The 12,023-nt window shown below is 40.4% G+C and overlaps 1 protein-coding gene across 1 annotated transcript in view; it reads right to left on the bottom strand.

Annotated features, from left to right (window-relative positions):
• The window catches only part of LOC122793320 (zinc finger protein OZF-like), a 150,067-nt gene that overhangs the window by 130,118 nt on the left and 7,926 nt on the right, over positions 1-12,023 (bottom strand). The window contains exon 2 of the mRNA XM_044061209.1: positions 7,201-7,327. Within this exon, the coding sequence (XP_043917144.1) occupies positions 7,201-7,327 (127 nt within the window). The remainder of the gene's footprint in view (positions 1-7,200; positions 7,328-12,023) is intronic.

Raw genomic sequence — 12,023 nt, 5'->3', positions numbered from 1 at the left:
CAATATAAAACTACAGCCCTTATGAGAGACATTTCTGAGAACAGCTATATGCAGGATCATAAGGGTAGTTGATACATAGCGAGGGGTTGTATCCAAGGATATGTTAGGTATAAATAGTGGGGCTGATGGGAGCATACAGGCTGTATATGAAAGTTATGCACTTACTGCAATCATTCATCTATAACTATGGTCTATCTTCGGTAATCATTGGTTCGTATGAGCACAGCAGTCTCTTAGCTGCCTGGTCTGGTAAGAGAGGCTTCAACAGGCTTACCTATATGGACGGTTTCTGTGCCTTAATAGGGTCAAGGGATCCAAATGAACTGAAAGCTGAGGACAGTGATGGCCATTTCAGAACCACTGCTGGTTGTTGTCCAGATGCCATCTGAATACACTATGAATGGGATATTATCAGTTGTGATGCTAAAGTAAGATATTGTACCAACATTAATTTCATAGAAATTGGTGCACAATAAAATAAGATTCACTAAGAGTAAAAGGACCATCAGAGCAAACCTGATTCTATTAGCATCAAGTATCAGCATACTTAGTGTCCAGAAAGACTGCAGTAGAGCTATGGGTGCTGGGTATGCCTAGACAGTTGATATAAAAAATTCTAACAGTGGCCCATGGTGTGCTGGGTAACAAGCCTGCACTGACAACGGAGTCAGGAAGACTGATAACATATCTTCTTGAGATGGCGTCAGCTCTAAATCAATATAGCTCAGAAAGGGTGATGCTGACATCATAGACATTCGATGCTGTGGCCTGTTGGTGTGAGTAGGTAATCTAAGACAGATTACCTACACAAGAACGACAGCGCAAAACACCGACACCCACATAGCTGACACCACATGGTCGACAATCGAAACACCGACAACGTAATTATTGCACAAAAAAAGGAAAATACAATTTCCTTTTTTGTGCTAGCAGGGGGGCTATGCCCACCTGAACCCCCCCCCCCGTGGGATCGCACTACAGCGCAGGAATGGAAATGTTTCCATTCCACACTATGGAAACATACCGTTTCCCCATTGTCGGCATTTTGATTGTCGACCATGTGGTGTCAGTTATGTGGGTTTCGGTCTTTTCAGCTGACGTTCTTCTGTGGGGGACCCTCTAAGACTCACTATTGTGGAAAAAACAGTAGAGAATGTGGCATTGGACAGAAGGATAAAGTTTGAGTCTGGTGGGATACACTCCCAATTCCTCTTGGCCATTGTAGAGTTTAATGCTGACAAACTATATAATCCCATAATGGCTTTTGTCAACTTGTCATTACTGGTGTAGAATGGTGCCTGAGGTGAGGGAACATAGAATGAGCTGGTTCTGTCTGCTCAAATGTTTTTTACGTGGACGTGTGAACAATTAAAATGGTATTTGATTTTCCCTGCTGTTCAAAACAAAGGATACGCTACAAGTTAAGCTAGAAGTTCATGAACTGAGCAGTGGATGTGGGGCTCTGGGATCCCACAGACTGAGCAGTGGATGTGGGGGTCTGGGATCCCATGGACTGAGCAGTGGATTTGGGGTGGCAGGGATCCCACAGACTGAGCAGTGGATGTGGGGGTCTGGGATCCCACAGACTGAGCAGTGGATGTGGGGGTCTGGGATCCCATGGACTGAGCAGTGGATTTGGGGTGGCAGGGATCCCACAGACTGGGCAGTAGATGTAGGGGCCTGGGATTCCACAGATTGAGCAGTGGATGTGTGGTTCTGGGACCCCTTGGACTGAGCAGTGGATGTGTGGGTCTGAGATCCCACGGACTGAACAGTGGATTGGAATTCTGGGATCCCACAGACTGAGCAGTGGATGTGGGAGTCCACATGGATTGAGTAGTGGATGTAACAGCCCAAGATCCCATGGATTGAGCAATGGATGTGGGGGTCTGGGATCCTTCTAGTAGGCACAGCAGCCTCTGTACAGTCATTTACATGGTTGTATAAGGTCTCTGTGAACAATTCCGCATAGGTTGCTGTGAACTCTAGGTTAAGAGGGGCACAGAATTTGGAAAAACTATCACTTAATCTGTCCACATTCAATGGCCCTCCAAACCCAGAGTTCACAACAACCCATGCAGAACTGTTCACAGAGACCCTGGTACAACCATGAAAATGTCTCTACAGAAGCTGCTTTACCTATTAGAAGTAAGGCCAAAACAAAACTAATGTTAGTGAGAAATATAAAAAAAGGAAAAAAAAAATCACGGCTAAAATCAGAAACAAACTCCCATAATGACAAGAGCTCACAGAACAGGAAACTTAGAGGACTAATTAAGCCCAAGAAGGCCAATTAAAAGGTCAATATATTCTCACAGATGAAAGACTACCACAAGGCCTTCTACAGCTATTCCCATAATGTCAAAGTTAGCACACAACAGTGTTCAGAACTGTTGGTCAAAGGTATCCCCTTCACTGATCAGAGTGACCTACCGAATCTGCTGGCTGACAAATTCGGCTGAAACTTTAAACTTCACCCCACCATACCCCCCGCTTCTCTCAGTGAAATACCTACTAGCATAACCACCCCAAATATTTGCAGGGAGCAAGTCCTGGTGGCACTAGTTAAATCAAAATTCAGTGTTAATGGCCCCCGATAAGATCCTGGGATGCTTCCTAAACAGCCTAAAACATGACCTATTGGGACCACTTGATTCAGTTTTCAACTGTAGCCTCAAAATAGGCTTTGCACCATGACAATAGAGGACTGCAAAGGTTATCCAACTTCTCAAGGGTGGACCATGAACTGACCCTAGAATCTACAGACCCTTTGGTCTGAGCAGTCTAATATACAAAGCCATGGAAAGGATTATCATGGGAATAATCAAAAAATATACAGGCAACCTTCAGGGATTGGAACCTGCCCAGTCTGGTTTTGTCAAAGGAAGGTCATGCCTACTAAACCTGGTGGACTTCTTTGAGAAGGTCACCAAGGCAACAGATGAGGGGAAACTGTGCATACTGCATACTTGGACCTGGCTAAGGTGTTTGATGCAATACCCCACCTGGGTATAATTGACAAAATCATCAAAATAGGCATAAACCTCTACATAACCAGTCCCCTAGTTTTTACAGTGCACATGGGAGCCTGGCATCCCATGGACTGAGTAGTGCATGTGGGAGACTTTGATCCCACAGTCTGAGCAGTTCATTTGGGAGTCTTGGACCTCACAGACTGAGCAGTGCATGTGGAAATCTGGGATTATGTGAACTGACTAGCGTATATGGGAGTCACAACTTGAACTAACTTGTGGAGAGGGCCTTGCTGACAGACAATGGACTTTAGCTGTTCAGCTGATCTATACCTACTAAACATATAGGTTAATGTCAAAGATCTGGTGTCAGAATCCGATGACAACCACAGATCTGAAATTGGTGGCTTTCCCAAAAGGGCCCTTTTCATCAGAAAGTGATGACATTTTTATGTCTCTTTCATGGACAGCCCAACTAAATTTTAAGCAGACTGTACAATGTGTTGTTTTAATAGTGTTGCCTAGGCAACATAACTAATGTTCATAAGTAAGTATTAGGCTAGCTGTCCATGTGGGTCATTTTAAGCTTAGCTGAATTCCCCTTCATAGGTGAGAATCAAACCTGTACCTTATGTTTGTAAGGTAAACATTTTAATCATTATACCAACTGCTAGCCCTAAATGTATATGGGTTCATAGACTGGATTACTACTAGGCTAACTGCCCTTGTGGGTCATTTTTAAGCCTAGCTTATTACCCCATGTAAGAATCAAACCATGTACCTTGTGCCTGTGAAGTAAACATCTTAACCATTATGCCAACCTCCTACCTTGTCCAACACTATGTGGAATCACCATACTACAGGTAACACAGGTTCAGACATACTGAAATCAAGGCCTTAGACCATACTACAGGTAACACAGGTTCAGACATACTGAAATCAAGGCCCTAGATTAAGTACACCACTACCTGTCTGGAAAAGGACACAGCAAAATATCAAAGAAAAGAATATAATTTTACCTGAGAGTGAAAAAATGAAATCTCTCACAAACACAAGGTTGTCACAAATAAATCTAAGGCAGTAAGTTACAGAAAATAAAAACACCGACATTTGTGCTAAATTGATGCATGAAATGGCCATCCATAACTGAGTCATGTTGATGCCTTTTAGAATTGTTGAACTGTGAAGAGACATGCGTGATGAGAGCGGGAGATAAAGCCAAGCAGTTTGAGAAACTTTAGGTGATAAGCTGTCTTAATGCCTGTATCATTTAGTTCTACTGGTAATCAAAGATGGATAAAACTTATGAAAACCGCAGGTAAAAATGGAATCAACAGTAATTCTTATGGGAACAGATGAGTTGTATCCAAGGATGGGTAACAACAAATTTGCACATGATTTAGCCTCATTGTCCCTCATTGTGCCTATGTGAGCAGAAGGGCTGTATACAGGCACATATATGGTGTCAGCAGTGGTGCCTATGTGAACAGATGGTCTGTATGCAGGGGCATATATATAGTATCACAGTTGTGCTTATGTAAACAGGTGGTCTGTATACAGGGACATATATATGGTATCACAGTGGTGCTTATGTGAACAGGTGGTCTGTATGCAGGGACATATATATGGTATCACAGCGGTGCTTATGTGAACAGGTGGTCTGTATGCAGGGACATATATATGGTATCACAGCGGTGCTTATGTAAACAGGTGGTCTGTATACAGGGACATATATATGGTATCACAGCGGTGCTTATGTGAACAGGTGGTCTGTATACAGGGACATATATATGGTATCACAGCGGTGCTTATGTGAACAGGTGGTCTGTATGCAGGGACATATATATGGTATCACAGCGGTGCTTATGTAAACAGGTGGTCTGTATACAGGGACATATATATGGTATCACAGTGGTGCTTATGTGAACAGGTGGTCTGTATGCAGGGACATATATATGGTATCACAGCGGTGCTTATGTGAACAGGTGGTCTGTATGCAGGGACATATATATGGTATCACAGCGGTGCTTATGTAAACAGGTGGTCTGTATACAGGGACATATATATGGTATCACAGCGGTGCTTATGTGAACAGGTGGTCTGTATACAGGGACATATATATGGTATCACAGTGGTGCTTATGTGAACAGATGGTCTGCTTACAGGGACATATATATGGTATCACACTGGTGCTTATGTGAACACGTGAGCTGTATCCAAAGATATTAAGGTTGCAAGCAGTGGTGCTGATAGTAGCATGCAGGAGCTGCAGTTATGGATGTAAAGGGCATCAGCAGTGGGGCTGATGGAACAGAGGGGCTGTATCCAGGAATATGCTATCAGCAGTGGGGCTGATGGATGTAAAGGGCATCAGCAGTGGGGCTGATGGAACAGAGGTGCTGTATCCAGGAATATGCTATCAGCAGTGGTTCTGATGGGAACTGTCGGGCTGTAACTGTGGATGTGCAGGAGATCAGCAATGGAGGTGATGGAAACAGGTGAGATAAAACCAAGTACATGCAGGTCAATATCAGGTAGAATGAAGGAAACAGCTAAGTGGCCATGGATATGCGGGATATCAGTGATGTAGATGATGGAATAAGATGGCTACATCCGAGGATATGGAGAGTCTTAACAGTATGGTGATGGAACCTGATAACCTGTATCCAAAGCTATGCAGGTTATTAACAGTGCGGGCTGATCAGAACAGAATGCTGTAGCTCTCGATCTGCACAGTACCAAGCAGTGAGACTTTTAGAAAGTGAAAGAGAGCAGCCAACCATCAGCTTTGCTGTTGAGACAGGTTTGAGAAGGAGCTTATGACGACAAAAGATGTGTAACTATCTCTGCTGCTGGTGCCCTAAGTTAGAGAAGCTGCTTAGGGTGACACATGATGTGTAATCATCTGTTCTCCTAGTGACACAGTTCAGAGAACAAACTTAGGTCAACAAAGACCGAACAGCTGTTTGTGCTACTAATTAGGTATGTGAAGTGACTTAGGGTAGCAGAGACTGGATAACCTTGTGGGCTGCTGGTGACTCACATTTAGCAATGAAATGAGGCAGATTATCCATATGTGCTACTGGTTATGTAGTTGGTAGTCATCTATTTATCTGTGCTTATGGGGTCATTACTTCAGAGATGGCTACAGCTGAAGGGAGATGCACTGGTAGGGCAGAGGAACCACTAAGCACACCTCCACAAAAAGGACAGAGAATGCCTGCTAAGTCAGCTACCTTGGGAAGAGAGGTCACTGTTTCAGTAGCCAGTACAGTGTGCTTAGTTGTACATAATAGGACAATGGGCTATGAGCCATTGCGATATCAATATATGGATTTAGGGGTAAAGCTCTTTGATATCAACATATGCACTAAGGGGTACCACGCTTTGATATCAACATATGGATTATGGGGTACTGCTCTTTGATATCAACATATGGATTAAGGGGTACCGCTCTTTGATATCAACATATGGATTAAGGGGTACTACTCTTTGATGGGAGTCCAGAACACTAACTTAAGTATCGACATCAGAAACCATCAGATATCAGCCCCAGCTCAGGACAAAAACAAAATAATACCCAGGTGCAGAACCAAGGTCAATGTAGGGTCTCATCTCTACTGGAAAAAAAAGAAAAAAGGGATACTGTTATGTAGGACACTAGTCCCCGATATATGAGTACTCCTTACTACTGTCAAGCTCAGGTCATATTCAGTACAACTTGAAAGATTACATCATGGTTTCTTTGTCTTCACTGTTCAGCACCTGATGAACGGTATGGAAAGAACATAGGCAATATAATACAGTACTACCAGAAGAACAAACAAAGCTGAAGAGTGAAATACATTTCCTGTAACATTTCATCAACAGGTAATATTCTATATTGTTTAATGTAATGACCAGTGAATTAACAATATCACACATCTGAGACTGATTCCCTCAATCTCTGTCTGATCTCAAAATAAGTAATTTATTTCCCCCAATAAGCAGTTATAGGTCATTCCAGGTAAAGGGCAGTTCTGAAGACAGCTATTAATCTCCCTAAACCCTGCAAATAACATAAGTAAATATGACTTCAAATTAGTTGACCTTTTTCATTTTTTGAAACAATGTAAGACAGTGTAATATTATAGAAAGTGTTTTTATTTTATTCTACATGACAACATTTTTGCTGTTGTAATGCAAGTGCACCACTCTAATAATAATATCTTTGATATCCCCTACGTACCTATAGAAAGCATGTGTTCAAAGTTCTGCACCATCACCTCTTTGTGTAGTTCTTTCTCCTCTTCACTCAGCATCTTCCACTCCTCTCTTGTAAACTCAACAGCGACATCTTCAAAGCTTTCTGGTACCTGGAAACATATAACAGCCGTTTGCTTATTCTTGAATTCATGTTTAAACATTACAGCGATCTGAAATAGCAGTGAGAAGATAAGCTATGTTAATACTGCCCACACTCAGGGATGACATGTCCATTAATTTGCAAGGATATGTGCATTATTCCTTGCATCCTGACAGATGAGTGCCTTCTAAATACAGAATGACCCATGGGACTCAACAGCATAAGAAACCCACTCTTCAGATGCAGGCAGCTACTTTTATGATTCTTACCTCTCCTCCCCAATTTGTATATAACCTATCTTGAGATCACAGCCACGTCACACAAAGGAAATATCCTGAGCCTCCACAGTCAAGATCAAAAAGTACAAACACTCCATATTATAGAAATCAAATCAATGATTAATAACCAAGACTTTTTTTTCTGTTCTGTGTTACATTCTACACTGACACAAGTTTTTACTGTTACACCACATTCTTTAAAATTCATAATTTCTACACTATTAATTAGGTTACTCTTCCAGAAGCTGTGTGATTATACTTCCCGCCTTTTCACAAACCCTCCCTATCACCTGCACCTCTGCACATATTGCATAATGTTCCTCCCTGCTCCATATTCTATGAACCTAAACTTTGCATAATTCTCCCCACCATGCTTACATCTGGCTTTCATAAAATATTATAGAATGATGAATCGACAACACATTTCAAAAGTTATCCTGAAAAACTTATTCTGCAGACATCAGCATGTTCTCCATTCTGTGCTGTATCATAACATTAACTTTTTCTTGCTACCTTTCTCAAACTAGGAATAGTTCTGTAGTGTAGTTCTGTTAAATTACTGTGCAAGATGGAGTTAGTGTCACACAAACTACACTGCCTCCCTCAGCATTATGGATATCATGTATTGGCACTTTTAAAATGGTCTTCTCCCTCCACAACATTGTATTATGTACGTTTATATCATTAAGATATTTGGTGTCACAACATGGTATTATGTACGTTTATATCATTAAGATATTTGGTGTCACAACATTGTATTATGTACGTTTATATCATTACGATATTTGGTGTCACAACATTGCATTATGTACGTTTACATTATTAAGATATTTGGTGTCACAACATTGTATTATGTATGTTTACATCATTACGATATTTGGTATCACAACATTGTATTTTGTACGTATACATCATTACGATATTTGGTGTCATTGATGTCCATCAGACCTACAAAATGTACTTCATGTGGTCTGTCATGCTCTGTGTATACACAGTGTACAGATTAAGTGTTTATGAAGCTGGAGTCTGTCCATCTCATTTCTGAATCAATTTGAATACTAAACCATGCAAAGGGTGAGAAATAATTGCACAGTAAAAGTTGCTTTATCTTTTATCTGAAAAAAATGAACCAGCAGCCTCTACCAAAAGCCCCTTTCTCCAGGGAAATTTGTCCACGAACTGGAAATTGTGGCTCTAGAAATTCGGTTTACTCTGTATTATGAAAAAATATCCAAGAAACCAAAAAATAAGTATACAGTACTACCTTACACTTGCTGTAGGGGACAAACCATGAAAGTTGAGATTATGCTCAACTTTCAAGACTGTGAAAGAGATAATACTGCTGCAATGAGTCAAAATGAAATGAGAAAGAATGTGTCAGATATCTGCCGTTTGATCACCATGAGGGTATAAAGCCTCAAGATACTTATGTTACTGAATTAAGGACTGAGCCAGAGACTGAAAATGTGAGTTAAATATTCATTTCTAGGAGACAGAATTCTGAGTCGCTTTAGAAAGGATGGTAAGAGAGGCACATTATTGACAAAACTGATTTAAAACATTAAATAAGCACACATTTTGTGCAGAGTGAATGTGCTTGATAACAGTCAAATAATGATTTCAAGTATTAATTGGTTATTAAGACACAGACTGAGTCAAATAAATGCCTTAACAGATGGTATGAAACCAGATGCACCTGTATCTGCATAGATCCAAAAGATCTTGTTAAAACTTTATAAACAAGTACCCATAACTTGTAGAAATGAAGTGATATCTGCCATACCAACAATAATTACAATTTCCGTCTTTGAGACAAACCACGGATTTTGGCAAATCAAACTTGATGAGGAAAATTCCAAGCTCTATACTTTTATTTACCTTTGGCAAGTAACCAATTTTGAAATTTCCATTAGTTGTTTTATCTGCAACCAAAGAAATTCAAAGAGCTGTAACACAGACGGACAACAGTAAATGAGGAAGTGCTAGTATAGGGTCAGACCAAACAATGGCAATAACTGAAAGTGGCAGATTTAGTTAACAAGACTAAACAGAACAGTCAATAAAAATTAAATGTAAAATGTAAAACACTTGTAGTCCCAAAAAATGGCAGGTAGTTCCAGTGTAAAAAACTCTTCTTTGTTCAACTATGGATGTATAAGCACTTTCACAGATAACTTCTGCTTCTTCAGATACAAAAAATGTGTATCCTAAAAAGAAAGGCCCATATTTGTGCCAGATTGGTAGTTAATGATACCACATATACTGAGCATGTGGACATAGCTAACCTGTTGGCCATCAGGTTCTGTGAAAACTTCACTCCCCTGTCCCTGCCACACATACCCTATGACATCCCTGCCACCTGTCCTCTATCTTGTATTTCTAAAGAGCAGGTCATTAATGCCCTCTCTAAGACCAGGAACACAGCATCTATGGGACCTGATAACGTCCCAGGTTGCATTCTACATGGGCTCCAACAAGAATTAGCAACGCCATTAGGTACTCTTTTCAATCACAATCTAAGCACTGACTTTGTCCCAACTGAAAGGAAAATGGCCATTGTTATTCCCCTGCACAACGATGGTGCTTCCACTGACCCTAGGAACTATAGACCTATTAGCCTGACTGAAAAACATTATAGACCTTATCAACAAAGATATAGGTAATATCCAAACCTTGACCCTACTCAGTTTGGATTTGTCAAAGGGAGAGTATGCCTGTAAACCTGGTGGACTTCTTTGAGACAGTCACCAACGCCGTGGACAAGGGAAAATTTGTGCATACAGCCTACCTAGACTTAGCCAAGGCATCTGACACTATCTCCCACTCAGGCATCACTGACAAATGCACCCAGCATTCAACAAAGTATTAGTTAATGGTGTGCACACACAACAAAGTCTTAGTTTAAGGGTGTGCACACTTATGCAACCAGCGTATTGTACGTTTTTCCCGTAACAGATTTGCTTGTTTTTCAATTGAATTGTACAGGTTGTAGGTCACATTAAAGGTGGGAAATGTTTTTAAATGATTTATTGTGGTCTCATTCTTTTATATCACAAAAACCTGGCATTTTAACAGGAGTGTGTAAACTTTTTATATCCACTGTATATGTTTTTAGCTGTGGTGGTCACCTTTACTATTTTTTCACTGATATATGTGCAAGATCGACATTTGGCTGCATGTGGTATATTTTTGGTTACCTTAGACCCTAGTACATTTCCTTCACAAAATTCACCTAACTGTAACCTCATAAAACACACACACAGCTTTACCCACTTTACCTTTAAACCAGTTTCTATAACTCTCATAAAAAAGCTTTTGCATAAACTAAAACCTTGTTAGTCCTCAGCCGACCACCTTTCCCTGGAATACCTAAATCTAGCTACAGATGCAATAGCATACCCTAACAGCAATCTTAATAGATCAATAACAGAATCCTGTGCCCCTAACTTATGGAAAATGGCACATATTATCCCCTTACATAAAGGAGGCATTTCCACAGACATTAGAAATTTCCATTGCATGGCCATCCTGTCTCCCCTCTCTAAAATCCTTGAAATATGTATACATCAACAATTTCTCTACCCGCTCTTACAAAATACATTAATCACCAATATGCAACATAAGTTTCGGCCACACCACAGCACCTCCACTGCATTACTATAATTTATAGACACTGTCAACAAAGCTCACAACTCTAATAAACTTGCATCTGCCTTATTTCTAGCTCTATCAAAAGCATTTGATATGGTTTCTCACCCTAAGATTTTCAATCAACTTTTCACCCTGGGTCTATCATCTCCATCTATTCAATGTTTTTTTAGCTACCTTGCCAACAGACAACAAGCTGTAAAACAGCAAAGATCTATCTCTGCATACCTTCTCACTTCCAGAGTAGTCTCACAAGAATCCATCTTTTGCTCTCTACCACTCAAACTTTTTATCAATAACCTAATTTCATGTTCTTGTGAAAGCACCTTGATTCAATATACAGATGTCTCTACCATCATTTGCTCTTCAAACACCTTAACTCAAGTCTGAGAAATCACTCAACAAGCTGTCATCTCCAGTGAAACCTGGCTAACAAAAGCACACCTCTTACTCAACCCCCCCAAACCAAACTCCTCCTCTTTACCCCAAAAACTCATACCCCTAACAAAGTATCTTTCAAAATCTTTTCTGCAAATGGCACTGAAATTGAATTAGTCCACCATACCAAACTATTAGGTTAGGAGTCATAATAGATGATAATCTTAAATTTGACCTTCACACCCAAAGCAATATCAAGAAAACCCATCAAAAACTAGTTAAGGCCTACAAAAATTAACATTTTCTGAGCACACCCACAAAAGTTACTCTAGCAAAAACCTATCCCTACTCTATGCAGCACCAATTGTAACCAATTTACTATCCTCTATAAAAGACAAACGT

The sequence above is a fragment of the Protopterus annectens genome, chromosome 2.part0 (genome assembly GCF_019279795.1).
Source record: "Protopterus annectens isolate FY-2018-M chromosome 2.part0, PAN1.0, whole genome shotgun sequence".
NCBI lineage: Eukaryota > Metazoa > Chordata > Ceratodontiformes > Protopteridae > Protopterus > Protopterus annectens.
This window is presented reverse-complemented; position numbering and strand designations above follow the sequence as displayed.